Source organism: Lemur catta, chromosome 10, assembly GCF_020740605.2.
Source record: "Lemur catta isolate mLemCat1 chromosome 10, mLemCat1.pri, whole genome shotgun sequence".
Lineage (NCBI taxonomy): Eukaryota > Metazoa > Chordata > Mammalia > Primates > Lemuridae > Lemur > Lemur catta.
The window spans coordinates 79,235,761-79,253,071 of NC_059137.1; the positions used below are offsets into that span (position 1 = coordinate 79,235,761).

Here is a 17,311-nt window from a genome sequence, read left to right on the forward strand (position 1 = left end):
GCAAACTAGAATTAACATCCTCAATGTATTTTAAAATATAAGTATTTCTAAGTACTTCAGAAATACCTATTACCTGGCCCATATTTGATATTTTATTACAAATATAGAACCATAAAGCCTTCAGGCTAGCTACAGGAGTCAGCAAACTTTTCCCACAAAGGGCCAGATAGTAAATATTTTAGGGTTTACAGGCTATGTATGGTCTCTGTCACAACCATTCAACTCTGTCATTGTAGCACATAAACAGCCACAGATAATACATTAAAAAACAAGCATGGCTGTGTTTCAATAAAATGTTATTTGTGGATACTAATATGAATTTCACATAATTTTCATGTGCCACAAAATATTATTTTCTTCTGAATTGTTTTAACCATTTAAACATGCAGAAACCATTTTTAGTTCATGGGCTGAACTTAGGCAGTAGGGCTGGATTTGGCACAGAGGCTATAGTTTGCCAAGCGTGATCTAGGTGAACGACTATGACGCTTTTTTAATTATGACAAACAAGTAAGAAACACATGTTAGAAAGGGAGGGAGGAGAGAGGTATGTGTGAAACAAAAGGATTATGAAACAATGCTTAGCAGTACAACATATGACACACTATTATTTTCTCTCTTAAGCTTTGAGGTATCTATCTACCTTTAAGCCTTGGGACTACCTTGCTCACCACAACTTCCACATAAACACTTCACAAATACAGCTGACCCTTGAACAACGCAGGTTTGAACTTTGCAGGTCACTTATACATGGATTTTCTTCCACCTCTGCCAGCCCTGAGACAGCAAGGCCAATCTCTCGTCTTCCTCCTCCTTAGCCTACTCAACATAAACACAATGAGGATAAAGACCTTTGTGATGATCCACTTCCACTTAATGAAGAGTAAATATATTTTCTCTTCCTTATGATTTTTTAAATAACATTTTCTTTTCTCTAGCTTTATTGTAAGAATACAGTATGTAACACATATACAAAATAAGTGTTACTCAATTATTTATGGTATCGGTAAGGCTTCCAGTCAACAGCAGGCTATCAGTAGTTAAATTTGGGGAGAATCAAAATTTTCAACTGCACAAGCATCAGTGCCCCTAACCCTTGCAGTGTTGAAGGGTCAACTGTACCTGCAAAAAGTATATAAAATTAGGAGAGAAAACACAGTGATTTTCAAATATCAAAGTGCTATTATCGACTATAAATTTGTAAACATTTTACAATGTTTGCTGTAGTTTTAGCTAAAATAATTATATTGTGAGGCAGGTCCTATACATCTAAGTAATAAAGAGAATCATATTGTTTCACTGAAAAATGAAACTTCATCCTCATCAATGCAATCGTTCTCAGGGCTGCAACTCCATAGTGAAATACGGTTGTATTCCTGCCTCATATCAAAACTTATATTTGATACCCACGGAAATTCTGACAAATATGATATGAAAATTGAATTATGACAACTGTGATAAAAGGTGTTCTGTGCAACATAGGGTATATAAATCAATCAAACTTATAACAGTACCATCACACAAAATATACGATGATGAGAGACTAGCAGATAAAGGTTTCAGATTGCTTCAGAATTTATGACATTTCTGTAGCAATAAAAGAAGCCATCTTCATTGAGGTCATGAAAACCAATGGGAAAAACCTCTCTAAAAAGAAAGAAATCTTTGAAAGTTCTGGAGAGACATAGATCACCCAGTCCTCAAAGGTGATTTGGAGTCCAGCTCTGTTTTACTCTTTGGCATTTTCCAAAAGCAAACATAGATAATTGAGTTTTACATTCTGGGTTTTCTGTACCTATTTCCTTAAACTCCATCTCCTCCACACTTTAACCTGGATACCAACACATCAACCTTTAAAACACATGCACCAATTCTCATTTACCTTTTGACCTTTCATCATGCTATTTACCTCAGGGTATCAAAAATATATCTTAAAGCTTTGCTTTGAATAGCAGACAAACTCAGTGGTACCTTACACTTGTGTACACAGGCAGTAAAAAAAAAATCATTTACATCAGGAAAAAGTCCTGCAAGTGGCCTAATATAAGGAATAAGTTGGATTCTAATTTGCAGATTAGATCCAGGGCAATTCTAAGGTCAGGGTTTCAGAAACAAGCTGAGAGAACTCATCACAGACACCAAAAGATAGGAGAAGGTTGGAGAAGAGCCACACTAATTCCCTGTCTGTATAAATTCCTCTACCATCAGACAGGCCCAGTCCTGTGTAGAGAGGAAGTGGAGCTTGGGACCATGGATGGAACAATATTCTCCAAAAACCAAGCAATCCAGGCAAGGACAAAGCCCAACATCAGAAATAGCTGCTCAAAGAGAACAGAGGTCACTAGGGCTGAGGGTGGTAGCTCCTCACCTGCAGTAAAGACATTTTAAGGATTCACAAAGGTATGACAGCTAGTCATAGCCATCATACATCTATCTGCAATAAAGCTAGACTTAATCATTAAGTTTCTTTACATAATGATGTCTACAAAGATCTCAATCGAACAGGGTTAGCCCTGGTTATCAATGTTGCCCAGAGACTGGCAAAAATAGATGTCCTTTATTAACATAAATGGGTACAATACTTAAATAAGAGTCTTGATTGATGAAAACTTTCATAGCACGAAGTCCATGAGGGTTCCTTGGTGGTCAGAATTAAGGCGGAGAATCAGAAGCTGATATGATAGTTACGCCTCTATTCCACAATCCTTCCTTCTAACCTTACCTCAGGTATTACAGGCTAGTCAAAAGAGAAAATACTTTCAGTTTGAGGCAACTTAATTTAAAAATCTTGCTTTCAGGCCTAAAACAGCACTTAAAATTCAGGAAGTGCCTTCTATAGTCAAGATGACACGTTTGAAGAGGTAGAGAGCCTAAGAGATGATGCTGAAAAGAAGAAATACTGAGTTGATGCCTGATTCTCACTCACTCCAACTGTGTCAGTTCAGGTCCTTCAAAAAGCAGATGCCAAGACACAATGAGGCGTGCTCTTGTGGGCCTCCCCTAAGGGGAAACTTGGCACAGAGTTTATCCCCATCACTGCAATTGTTCTCACAGCCGCAACTCCTCAACTCCATCCTCCAGTATCTATTTAAATCCCTCTCACCCTCAGCTATCACCTCTGTAGGTCTTAGTAACTTACCTGATTAAGTGACCCAAACTCTCATTCCTGATAGGATTCCCCTGGGAATCATGTCATTCTCATTCCAAGGTGGCTGTGATGTGTTCATTCACAGTTAAAATTAAGCCAGGGAAGGCCGGGTGCGGTGGCTCACGCCTGTAATCCTAGCACTCTGGGAGGCCGAGGCAGGTGGATCGCTCGAGGTCAGGAGCCCAAGACCAGCCTGAGCAAGAGCGAGACCCTGTCTCTACTAAAAATAGAAACAAATTAGCTGGCCAACTAAAAATATATATAGAAAAAATTAGCTGGGCATGGTGGCGCATTCCTGTAGTCCCAGCTACTCCAGAGGCTGAGGCAGTAGGATCGCTTAAGCCCAGGAGTTTGAGGTTGCTGTGAGCTAGGCTGACGCCATGGCACTCACTCTAGCCCAGGCAACAAAGTGAGACTCTGTCTCAAAAAAAAAAAAAAAACAAATTAAGCAAGGGAATATTAAGAAGCAAACAAATGGATTGCTTGAGTTCCAAGCTGTTGCCACTGTGCAAAAGCAACCCTACCTCCTTTAGCCGATATGGGTCAATCACTAGTGTTAAGTTAATAAAGCCTCTCCCCCGTTGCTGGTCCCAGAGTCAAGGAGTTTCAAGTACCCAGTTGGCAACCACAGTTTGCAATTATATTGTACCCTTGCTGTGTCCCCTGTGGTAAGACTGCACCCACTTTGAAGACCAGGGCTTCTAAACCTGCAGAGCCCAGAAGTGTAAAGACAGAAAGCACAAAGTCTCCCAGTGGGATACTGGAAGCTACAGTATAGGGCCACTTCTGTTCCCACCTCCTGGTTCCCAGACCCATGTATTCTTTCTACTGGGGATACAGAACTATGCACAAGTTTCTAATTTAGTGTGTATACTACATTCTAAAAGATCACAACCCATCCATGCAGAGCATTTCCTCTGAATCAGAGCTTCTCCCAGGCCTGTGAAGGCCATTCCAAACTCCATTCGGACAGCTGCCTCTGGATGGTGCTGTCTCTGATACAGTAGATGACCTGGCACAGAGCCCCTCCCATAGATCAGTCCCAAGAAAGTCCTCTGTTCCAATGCTATGTTGTGTGGGACTCCACACCTATGGATCAAGGAGCTAATGGGTAGCACTAAACATGCACTGAGTTACTAAGTAAAAATGATGAATTATCTAAGATGCCACAGAAAAAATAAAGCAAACACATTATTGTCTTAAAGGAGCTTAGTCTAAGAGAATCAAATATCCACAGCAAGGTTTTCCTTGTCCGTTACATACTATACTCATAACAAGAGTATACAAATTTTTTTTAGATATTGATAAACCATCATCACAAAACCTTAACCATGATCACCAAAACTAGTCCAGATGCACCAAAAAAGGTATTTTTATAAGCCAAATATTCACTAGTTGGCAATATATAATATTAGTCATAATATCTAATCTTGGTAATATTTAATAACCTTAATTACTTACTGCTTTTATGAATCTCAAATTTTTACATTGTACATTTCCAATTAAAATATCAAATTTTAAAACAAAAGACTGCCCATATTGCTTTATTTATAGCCTATTTTTAAATCATATACCCAAATCAAGTTCAAATGAAAAATTACCAAATTAATATTGCTAAGGTAATATTTATTCAAAGATGATTAAATAATCTACTTTCAAATTTTGAGATTCAGTCTACATAGAAAATTTCCAAATTATAAGGCCTACTATTCTGGCTTCATTTGAATAAGTAATGAGCTTGAGAAAATAAAGTAAACTCATGAGGACAATTTCAAACAATACATAATTTCCAAAGCAGAATACAAAAATACAGAAATTTTAATTCAGAGTAATTTTCTTCCTAAATACCCAAAGTAATTTTTTAAGTGTACTTCATATCTTGACAACAGTCTTATTTAGAACGAGGAAGAAATTTGTAACTTACCTTTGTACACCATAGGGCCTTTCTAAAATAGGCTCTTTGAATGGAGGTGGAATGTGACCAAAATAATCAGGATAAGCCACCTCTGAATATTCTGGGACAGACTTTGTATTTTTCACAACCTCAATATAGAGGTCTGGGTCATGGAGTGTTGGTCCATCAGGTACTTCAACTGATGCTTGTTCCACTGATGAATTAGATTCAGAATCTTCATCATCTTCAGTTTCAACTCCAGTGCAACAAAGCTTCCCTAGCTGAACTGTTCTTCCCTCAAACAGAACATTTCCACAAGTAGCCAAGTGAGGACAAGCTTTGGTGCACGTAAGGACAGTAAGAGGGAGACCGTGGTCCTTCTTCACTCCTGTAGAAAAGCCCGGGGTGGTCTGAGAAGGAATATTCTGCAAGGTAATTCGGTCTAAGGCCTTCACAATATCATTGTTTAGGCTATGGACTGATGAAGTAGTTCTATTCTGATCACCTAGCTGCTGTTGTAATGTTCTGTCATTATCTTTAATATCTTCTTTTGCTGGATCCACAAGGGTAGCTTTCTTATCACCTTTCGGAGATCCATTCTCCTTCATTGCAAGTCCTTTTCTTAAATTGCCTGAATTCCCAGATGCTTCCTCTCCTGCCGTAGGAACAATAATAGGACCATGTACTTTTCCCTCGAATACAAAAGGTTTTGGTTCTTTGGAGATTAAATCATAGTCCTTTGAAAATAAAAAATATGTTTAACCTTTTTATCTGGAAATGTTAACACATATTAACAAAACTAAGATCATATGCATTTTATATGCTGCTTCAGAAACCTAACATTTGAAAATATTAAAGATGGATAAAATAGTATGTTTTAATTTCACTAAGACAAAATATTTAACCACTGTAAAATTCATAACATTTACTTTACCTTTCCTATTATAAAAACAATGCCTATATATCACAGAAATATGGGAAATTTTAGAAAACTAGAAAGACATTAAAATAATACAAAAACGCTATTAGGGACTACAACTAAAATGTTACTCATTAATTTAACAATATTACAGAGTATCTGTTTTGTGCAATATTTACCAAGTATCTATTTTGTGCCAAACCCTGTTTCAGGCCTTAACACAGGTCTTAACTTAAGATTTATCAGTTTAAACAAAAAACACAACTCTTCCCTTTTGCAGTTTACATTCTTATAGGGGGTGTAAGGGAGAGTACTGTCAATACAAGTAATAAACATGATATAAATATATTTTATAGAACATAAGAAGGATAAAGTGCTATAGCAAAAGGGGGGTGCATAATGTGAACCGGGAGTGCCAGGGGAGGAGAGGGGGGTGGCAATTCTAAATGCCATTGGCTAGAGAGCCTCACAGAGCAGATAAACACAAAGACTTTAAGAAGGCGAGGGTACTGCACCAGAGGAACATTCCAGGCAGAGAGGACTGCTGGCACACAAGCCCAGTGTGGGAGAATGCTTGGGGTATTCAAAGAACAGCAAGGTTAGGATGGTTGGAACAGAATAAGCAAGACGAATTGCAAGAGGCAAAAGAGGGCCAAGTGTGGGAGGGCCTGATAAGCTATACGATTTTTTTTTTTAATTTGAATGACATTGAGAGCCATGGGAGGGAGGAGTGATGACATGATTTATGTTTGAAAAATAATATGCTACGTCAGAGTTTCTTAACAATAGCAGAAATTTTGGGACAGATCATTATTTTTTGTTTGGCTTTGTATTATGGGTGCAGACGAGCACTGTTTTATATACTGCAAGATATTTAGCAGCACCACTGGCCTCTACCCACTAGAAGACAGTGGCACATCACACCACCCCCCTATTTGTGAAAACCAAGAACATCTCCAGACATTGTCAAATGTCTGCTGAAAGGCAAAATCAACCCAGTTGAGAACTATTACTATGATGCTCTTCTGAGAACAGAATGCGGAAGGGAGAGTAGAAGCCGAGAGACAGTTAAGAGTCTGTTACTTGATAAGAAGTAGATGGATTTTGAACACACTGCAGAACTAAAATGATATCCTGATAGACCAGATAAAGGGTAGAAGGTACAGAAAGAGATCACAGATGATGCCAAAGTGTTTGCCTGAACAAATGGTAAAGCATTAGCATCAGGAGTTTAGCTCTGAACATGTTAAGTGTGAGCTATCCACATACAAATGGAGATGTACAGTAGGCCAGCTGGATAAGAGTCTAGAATTCAGAAGAAAAGTCTATGCAGAATATCTAAATTTGGGAATCATTAGCATACAGATATTATTCCAAGCCATGAGACTGGAAATCATCAATGGAAAGAAACAGAGAAGATAAAAAACTGAGCCTTGGGGGTACTCAAATTTTAAGAGGTTGGGGAGATAAAAATGAAAAATAAAAGGAGATGAAGAAGGAAATCAGTCTAAAAAGATGAAAACCAGGAAGGAAAAGTGTCCTGAAAGCCAAGTTCAAAAAAAGGATGTTGCCTATAGGTAAAGTAGACTTTTCTCTTTTTATACTTTTAGAAGTATTTTTATGTCAATATAAGATTCTGTAAAGGAAATATACCACAATTGATTTAATCATTCTCCTATTTGGGGCATTAAATCCTTTACAGAATAAGGAATGATTTAAACAAAGAGATAAATAAAGTGTATATCTGAGCTATTTCCAAAATTTTGCTATTATAAAGAACTCTGCAATGAAAATCTTGTTGCAAAATGTTTTTGCTTTGTTTAGGATGATTTCCTAAGCACTGAAATGGAATTACAGGGTCTGCTATTATAATCGATTTTAATGCTTAATACAAACTGCCCAGATACCCTCCAAAAATATTTGTATTACTGTATGTACCCAGTAACTGTATGTGAGAATATCTTCCTTGACAATATTAGGTACTACATTTTTTAAAAATGTTTTCTAAAGTGGCAAATAAGAAATATTATCTTACTGCTACTTTAATTTGCATTTCTTTGACTACTAGAAAGCAAACAAGTTTCTATATGTTTGTTAATCAGTTGTAATTCTCCATAGGTAACTTGTTTGTTTTTAGAATGTAGGGTTTTTCCTGATTTTTTGGCACAAATTTTCACATAAAAAATATATACACAGACACCTACACTAATCCTCTAGCTAACCCATTTTTGCCAATATTTTTCTGGATTTACAATTCATCTTTTAATTTAGATTAACTTCCTTACACATATTACATACTTAAAATTAAGAATCTTTTCCTTTGTGACTCATTCCTTGAATACCCACTGTATAAAAACCAAAGATTCAAAGATGATTCACACCAGCGTTTCATTGGATCACAGGCTGGTGGCTTACACAGGCAGGCTGGATCCGGTGCCTCCTGGACACATGAATCATGCACGGAGACACAGGGGAGAGGTCTCAGTCCCAGACTCGGGTGGCAAGGAAGCCCTCCCAGATATATCCAACAGGAAAATGTGAAGGGGTGCTGAGGAAAGGGGATCTGTGAGTGTGCCCATCCCCTCCCTGGGCTGGAGAACCACCATGTTGGATAGGGGTGTACACTCAAAGTGAATTAGCCTAGCCCCTGGTTCCCATGACAACCAAATGGCAGGCCAGCTGAATGGGAGCAGCAGCCCCTCCTCCCACTAATTACAAAAGGGAGTACAGCTTGAACCAAGAAACTCAGGAGTGGCCGCTTCTCCCTGGCGGGAGCATGCCCCTAACAGAAGCACGTGTGAACAGAGAGGCTTACTTCACTACCCTTGGGGTCCTACAGTGGAACAGGCATGCACTACTGGGGAGCCCCCTACCCACCAGTGGACGGCACAGATGCACACTAGTAGGTCAGACACATGGACTGAGGGGTAGTTCAACAGACGGTCTCAGGAGGTGAAGGAACTCATGCGGCCTGACCTGTTGGGAGAATGCTGTGGAGTTCCAGGGCACAAATATGGAGGACACTCACCCCATCCCACAAAGAAACTGTGCCAGTGGACAACAGCGGAAAGAGCCCGGCCATGGGCCTTAGCATTCAAGTGATTAGGCCCAACCCTTGGGAACAGTCTTCCCGGCTTTCAGAGATTGCCCTAAACTTCATACCACCAGTTCCCCCTAGTGGCTGGATAAGCAACATCTCAACCTCGCTGAGGCTTTGCAAAGCCTCTCAGGCTCTCACAATCCAGCCACAGTGGAGTAGAGATCAAGCAACCCCTGGGAGCTACAGGGTCCCTCCTAAAGCTAGGAGCATTTGTGTGTCCCACCTGGGGGACCAGAACTTACCAAGGGTACAAAAAAATGTCTAGGAAGCTGGATTTTCCATGCAAACTCCAATTAATGATGGGGAACAAACACATAGCTAAGCAAAGCACCCTCCAAATCAAGCAAACAAGGAGCGGCTGATTTGTATTCACAAGTACCACACACCATCTTTGAGAGTAAGCTGGGAGGCCTAACTCGCTACACACTGTTGGGAAGAAGTGAATTTAGCAGGTCAGAGGTAATCGAAGGAGTTCATCAAACCTACTAGAACACCCCATAGGCAACTCAGGACCAGCACTCCTCTTCCTGGCACACTCAGGGACTGATCTTCAGGGACAAGGAGACAGGCCCGTAAGCCAGGGTTAGCACCCCCAGGTCTCAATCGAGAGGTCAGATGAAAAGGAATCAGCAAAAGAACTCCAGAAACATTAAAAATCAGAGCAAAAGGACACCCCCAAAAGAAAACAGTAACTCCTTACCGATGGATACCAACCAAAATGACAAATGAAGAATTTCGAATACGGATTGTAAGGAACCTCAATGAAATACAAGATAAAACACAAACCCAACACAAAGAAACAACAGAAACAATGCAGAAAATGAGTGAAAAATTCACTAATTATTTAAAAAAGCACACAGAACTTCTGGAAATGAAAAATTCATTCAAGGAAATACAAAACAGTGGAAGGCCTTAAGAATAGGCTATATCAAGCAGAAGCTTGAAGACAGCACCTTTGAGTTAAGTCAGTCAAAGAGAAAGAACAGAGAAATAAGAAGAACGAACAAAGCCCACAAGAAATATGGGATTATGTAAAGAGACCTAACATAAGAATCATAGGCATTTCTGAGGGCAAAGAAGAATAATACACAGGGTGGAAAACCTATCTGAGGGAATAATCAGGAAAATTTCCCAGGCCATTCCAAAAATCTAGATACCCAGGTACAAGAAGCTCAAAGGACTCCTGGGAGATTTATCACAAAGAGGTAAACACCACGACACATACTCATCAAACTGGGCAAAATAAACATGAAAGAGGACCTCTTATAAGCTGTAAGGCGAAAGCACCAGGTAACTTACAAAGGAAAACCCATTAGACTAACTGCAGACTGCTCAACTGAGACATTACAAGCCAGAAGGGACTGGGACCCCATTCTCAGTCTTCTCAAACAGAATAATGGCCAGCCTAGAATTCTGTATCTTACAAAATTAAGTTTCTTATATGAAGGAGAAATAAAGACTTTTCTCAGACAAGTAAACACTGACAGAATTTCTCAAAACCAGACATGCCCTGCAGGAAGTACTCATAACTGCATTATACACAGATCAGCACAATACACACCCACCAGTGTAAAATCATCCAAAAACTAAAGGTCAGAACCCAGATACCACAATGGCTCAAAAGGTAAAACAAACCAACAAAGTTCTACTCAACAGGATGAACAGAAATCCACCCCACTTATCAATTTTGTCAATAAATGTGAATGGCTTGAACTCCTTGCTGAAGAGACATAGGATGAAAGAATGGATTAAAAAAAAAAAAATACAAGCCAACTATCTGCTGTTCCAGGAAACACATTTAACCAACAAGGACTCATTCAGACACAAGGTGAAGGAATAGAAACAATGGCAAATCCAAAAGGAAACCAAAAGAAAGCTGGTGTAGCCATTCTTCTATCAGATAACATAGAATTCAAATCAACAAGAGTAAAGAAAGACAAACATGGTCATTATGTAATGAAGTGAACGATTCAACAAGAAGACATGACAATTCTAAATATTTATGCATCTAACAAAGGTACACCCAATTCATAAAGCAAACTCTACTTGATATAAACAAAACGATAAACAGCAGCACTGTAATAGCTGGGGACTTCAACACCCCACTGACAAAACAGGACAGATCCTTCAAGCAGAAAATAAACAAAGAAAAAATATACTTAAATGAGAATCTAGAACAAATTGGCCTAACAGACATTTACAGCATTCTATCCAAAAACTACTACATGTACATTCTTCTCATCAGCCCATGGAACATTCTCTAAGACTCATCACATCCTAAGCCACAAAACAGGTCTCAACAAAATTAAAAAAATAGAAATCATACCATGTATCTTCTCAGACCACAGTGGAATAAAATTAGAAACCAATTCCAACAGAAACACTCAACTATACACAAATTCATGGAAATTAAAAAACCTGCTGCTGAACGATTATTGAGTCAAGGAGGAAATTAACATGGAAATCAAAAGATTCTTCAGACTAAATGACAAAGCGGACATAAGTTATCAAAAATCTATGGACTGCAAAAGCAGTCCTAAGAGAAAAATTCATAGCCTTAAAATAAATACCTACAACCAAAAGACAGAAAGATTACAAATCAACAATCTAATGAATTGTCTCAAGGAAATAGAAAAGGAAGAGCAAACCAAACTCAAACGCAGCAGAAGAAAAGAAATAACTGAGAGCAGAGCAGAACTAAATGACACTGATAATAAAAGAATGATACAAAAGATTAATGAAATAAAAAGTTGGTTTTTTGAAAAGATAACCAAAATTGACAAGCCTCTCACTAGATTAACCAGAAACGGAAAAGAGCTATAAGTGCAATCAGAAATTAAAAAAGAGATATTACAACTGATACCATGGAAATATAAAATATCATCTCTGAATACTACAGAAATCTCTATGCTCATAAACTTAACATTGAGGAAATGTACAAATTCTTGGAAACACACAACCTTCCCCAGGCTCAACAGGAAGAAACATAACTCCTAAACAGACCAATATCAATTACTGAAATTGAAGCAGGAATAAAAAAATCTCCCAACAACAAAAAAAAGTCCCAGAACAAATGGTTTCACACTCAAATTTTACCAGATCTACAAAGAAGAACTGGTACCTATACTGCAGAATTATTTCATAACATCAAGAAGGAAAGAATCCTCCACAACTCATTCTACAAAGCCAGTATTATCTTAATACTAAAGCCAGGAAAGGATGCAACAAAAAAAGAAAACTACAGACCAATATCCCTTATGAATATAGATGCAAAAAAATCTTAATAAAATCCTAGCAAACCAAATTCAGCTCCACATCAAAAAAATAACTCACCACGACCAAGTGGGCTTCATCCCAGAGATGCAAGGATGGTTCAACATACACAAATCTATAAATGTGATTTACTACATAAATAGAAGCAAAAACAAAGACCATATGACCCTCTCAATAGACAAAGAAAAGGCATTTGACAAAATTCAGCACCCTTTGAAAATAAAAATTCTTAACAAAATAGGCATAGATGGACATACCTCAAAATTATAAAAGCCATATAGGACAAACCCACAGTCAACATCATACTGAATGGGGAAAAACTGAGAGCATTCCCACTTAGAACTGGAACCAGACAAGATCGCCCACTATCACCACTCCTATTCAACATAGTGCTAGAAGTCCTAGCCAGAGCAATCAGACAAGAGAAGGAAATCAAGGATATTCAAATGGGGATCCAAATCAGTAGCATTCACACATACCAACAACAGACAAGCTGAGAATCAAATCAAACACTCAATATCTTCTATAACAGCAACAGAGAAAATAAAATGTCTTAACCAAGGAGGTGAAAGACCTCTACAGGGAGAACTACAAAATACTGATGAAGGAAATCACAGAGAATGTAAACAAATGGGAAAACATATCATGCTCAAGGATCAGCAGAATCAACATTGCCAAAAAGTCTGTACTACCCTAAGTGATTTACAGATTCAATGCAATCCCCATTAAAATACCAATGTCATTTTTCACAGATCTAGAAAAAATAATTCTATGCTTCGTATTCAACCAGAAAAGATCCTGAATAGCCAAAGCAACCTGAAGCAAAAAGAACAAGTCAGGAGGCATCACTTTACCAGACTTCAAGCTATGCTACAAGGCTATAGTAACCAAAATAGCAGGGTACTGGCACAAAAACAGAGACATGGATCAATGGATCAGGGCAGAGAACCCAGATATAAAACCACCCTCATGTTGCCATCTGATCTTTGACAAAGCAGACAAAAACATACACTGGGGAAAAGAATCCCTGTTCAATAAATGATGCTAGGAAAATTGGATAGCCACATGTAGAAAACTGAAACAGGATTCACACCTCTCATCACTCACAAAAATTAATTCAAGATGGATAACAGACTTAAACTTAAGACATAAAACTATAAGAATTCTAGAAGAGGTCAGAAAAACTTTTCTAGACATTGGCCTAGGCAAACAATTTATGAAGAAAGCTCCAAAGGCAATCACAACAACAACAAAAATAAATATATGGGACCTGATCAAATTAAAAAGCTTCTGCACAGCCAAGGAAACAATCAATACAGTGAATAGATAGCATACAGAATAGGAAAAAATATTTATTTGCATGTTATATATCCAATAAAGGGCTAATAACCACAATCTACAAAGAACTTAAGCAATTCAGCAAGAAAAAAAATCAAACAACCCCATTAAAAAGTTGGCAAAAGACATGAATACAAGCTTTCAAAAGATAGACTAATGGCCAATAAACATAGAAAAAATGCTCAACATCTCTAATCATCAGGGAAATGCAAATCAAAACCACAATGAGATATCATCTAACTCCAGTGAGAATGGCTTTTATCAAAAAGTCCCAAAACAATAGATGCTGATGTGAATGCTGAGACAAAGGAACACTTAAACACTGTTGGTGGGACTGAAAATTAGTACAACCTCTATGGAAAGTAGTAAAGAACTAAACAAAGTAGTCAAAGAACTAAAAGTAGACCTACTGCTTGATGCACCAATCCTACTATTGGGTATTTACCCAAAGGGGAAAAAGTCATTTTATCAAAAAGACACTTGCATGTGAATGTTTACTGCAGTACAATTCACAATTGCAAAAATGTGGAATCAACCCAAGTGTCCATCAATACATGAGTGGATTAATAAAATGTAGTACATGTATACCATGGGGTACTACTCAGCCATAAAAAAAATGGTGAATAATACCTTTTGTAACAACCTGCATGGACCCAGAGACCATCTTCTATGTGACATATCACAAGAATGAAAAAACAAACACCACACGTACTTTCTATTAAATTGGAACTAATCAAGCAACATTCATGTACACATAAGTAAAACTCAATGGAAATCAAGCAGGTGGGAATGGGGAGGAGGGGATGAGTAAATTCACACTTAACAGGTACAATGCACACTACCTGGTGGATGGGCACACTTATAACTTTGACTCAAACTGTACAGAAGCAATTCATGTAACTACAAAGTTTGTACCCCTGTAATCTTCTGAAATTAAAAAAAAATGAAAAGAAAATAAGGAATCATTGAAAATAGTTCTCAAGTTATCACTGTTGGTACTCTCAATTAAACTTGTTTATTCATTTATCCATTCATTCAAGAAGAATGTATTCGGACCACCACAAGAAGCCAAGCATTATATTTACTACTGGGGAAATAAAAAATAAATAGAATAGCTCTATCCTATAGGAGAGCCCAGTTTAATGGGGGTGTCAGACAAGTAAACAATTACCATATAATGTGATCATTGTTGCTCTATAGTAAGAGTTTGCAGAAGAAACTGATTGCATTTGAAAATACAGAACCTCACAGACTTGGAATCAGAGAAGCCATGCAGAGGAGCCTCAAAGAGTAAGTAGAGGTTTCCCGGATGGCCAAGGTGGAGCAGCTACTGACTTCCCAACTCTTTGGATTTTTGAGCTAACATGACTTGAAAGAACAGGGCAGGCCTGGTTTGGACACTGAGGCTTCACTTGTTCCTGTGGTCTAAGAGTTGTTCTTTGCCTCTCCTGGGCAAAACATTGGTTTAACTGATTACATAATCAGAATTGATTACATAACCAGTAGGAGTAGTCTACTTCATCTGTGTGGTACCTATTAAAAAGAACAACTTGTGGGGTGTGTGGCATTATTCAACCTGGGTTTATCACACAAGCATTCTACAGAATCCAGACTTGCTTAGCACAGGAGCAAAGGCCCCAGTCCCAATAAAATGCAATTGACATTGTTAAAAAAAAAAAATACTATATGATTCCATATATAAGAAGCTCTGGAAAAGACAAAATTAACCACAGTGACAGAGAGTAGTTACCTGGGCAGGAGATGAGCAGAAAATGAGGAAACTATAAAGAAGCTCAAGGAGACTTTCTGGGAAGATGGAAATAACTCTGTATCTTGACAGGGGAGGTAGTCACACAGGTGTATAAATTTATCAAAACTCATTGAACTTATATGAGTGTAATTTATTGCATGTAAATTACATCTCAATAAAATTTATTTTTTAAAAGTAGCCAGAGGAAAAAAGATTAATTTTAGGAACGATTACATACCTGTTGCTTTTCTAAAAAAAAAGAAAGAAAGAAAAAAAAAAGGAAAAGAACAATTACAAAATAAAGATGCATATCACTAAATATAACATATTTCAAGCAAAAGGAAAAAAATCCCAGGCAGAAGTTCTGAGAAACAATAAGTAATGAAAAATTTTAAAGTGATAAAAATGTGGGTAAGTCTACACTGAATGTAAAAAAATAAAGCGTATCATAATATAGGTTTTTTAAAAGCTACAGTTAAGACATAAATCAAATGCATATAAGTTGACGGGAAGTGATAATAAAATATTCTCAGTTTCCTTTTACCACTAAAGAAGAAAAAAGGTCTTAATTAACTTCAGATTTTGACAAATATGTTAGAATAACAAGAGTAACTAGAATTTTTTCATATATGTCAATACTCAAACTTACGCTTTAAGCTGATGTAGTTTATTCTATGTAAATTATACCTCAAAAAGTTGATTAAAATAAAAACTAACAAGACTATAGCTTTCAAACTAGTAAAGGAGAAAAAAATGGAATAAGAAAAAGAGATAAAATAAATGGAAATACAAAATAAGATTTCATAAATATAAATCCAAACATAGGAATAATTACATTATATGTAAATGATCTAAATGTTCCAGTTAAATGACAAAACTCACTTTATTTTTAAAAATCCAACTATATGCTGCTTAAAAGATACACATTTAAGGTTACTGAAAAGCTGAAAGTAAGACTGAAGAAGATACCAGGCACATAACTGAAGTTAATGTAACTACATTAATATTTTTTAGAAATGCCTTTGTCTTAAAAGTCTTAGAGATAGAATCAACTTCCTAATAATAAAAAGTCCAATTCAAAAAGGAATGAAATGCAATTTACATGTATACACAATAAATAAGTCTCAAAGTATATAACAAAAACTGACATACAAGCAAAGAGAAACAGATTCATAATCACAAGGAGAATTTTTTTCATAGTGAGAAATTTTTAACATACTTTTCACAGTAATTGATAGACTAAGAATAAAAATTTGGAAGGATAGAAAAGAACTAACTTCTCAACACAATTAACAATCTTGTCCTAATAGGCAAATGTACAACTGTGCCTATCAACTGCAGAATAATTCTTTGTAAGCACACAAGAAATAGTAACAAAAGTTGACCATACTCAAATAAAACAAGCCTCAAAAATTTCAAAAGATAATTATAAAAAATGTGTTCTTATCCCACTATAACATGCTATGTCAATAAAAAATATAAAAAAATTAGAAACTAAAAAGCCAACTTTGAAATTAAAAAGTGAATCGAAGAAAAAAACATAATGGAAATTAAGTTTCAATGCAAAGATAATGAAAATATTAAACACCAAAATTACTGAGATGCAGCTAAAACAGTAATTAAAGGGTAATTTATAGCCTAAATACATACACACACACACAAAAAAAAAAAAAAAAAAAAAAAAAAGAAAAGCTGAAAATTACCGGATATCTATCTTAAGAAGACAATGCACAAAAAAGAAAGAACGAAAGCAACAAAAATCAAGACATGGTACTTTCAACATAAAATTTAGAGATATGAGGATTAACTTCAAAAACATGCTAAAAATGATTTCAGGAATTAGAGGGAAGTGGACTATCTATGCAAAACTATTTGACTGTTTAAACTTC

At 36.8% G+C, this 17,311-nt stretch overlaps 1 protein-coding gene across 3 annotated transcripts in view; it reads right to left on the reverse strand.

Moving 5' to 3' along the window:
• Nucleotides 1–17,311, reverse strand: part of AGTPBP1 (ATP/GTP binding carboxypeptidase 1) — a 169,247-nt gene that overhangs the window by 66,287 nt on the left and 85,649 nt on the right. For all 3 annotated transcript variants that reach the window (XM_045562705.1, XM_045562707.1, XM_045562706.1), the window contains exon 14: nucleotides 5,073–5,779. In XM_045562705.1, coding sequence (XP_045418661.1) covers nucleotides 5,073–5,779 — 707 coding nt within the window. The remainder of the gene's footprint in view (nucleotides 1–5,072; nucleotides 5,780–17,311) is intronic.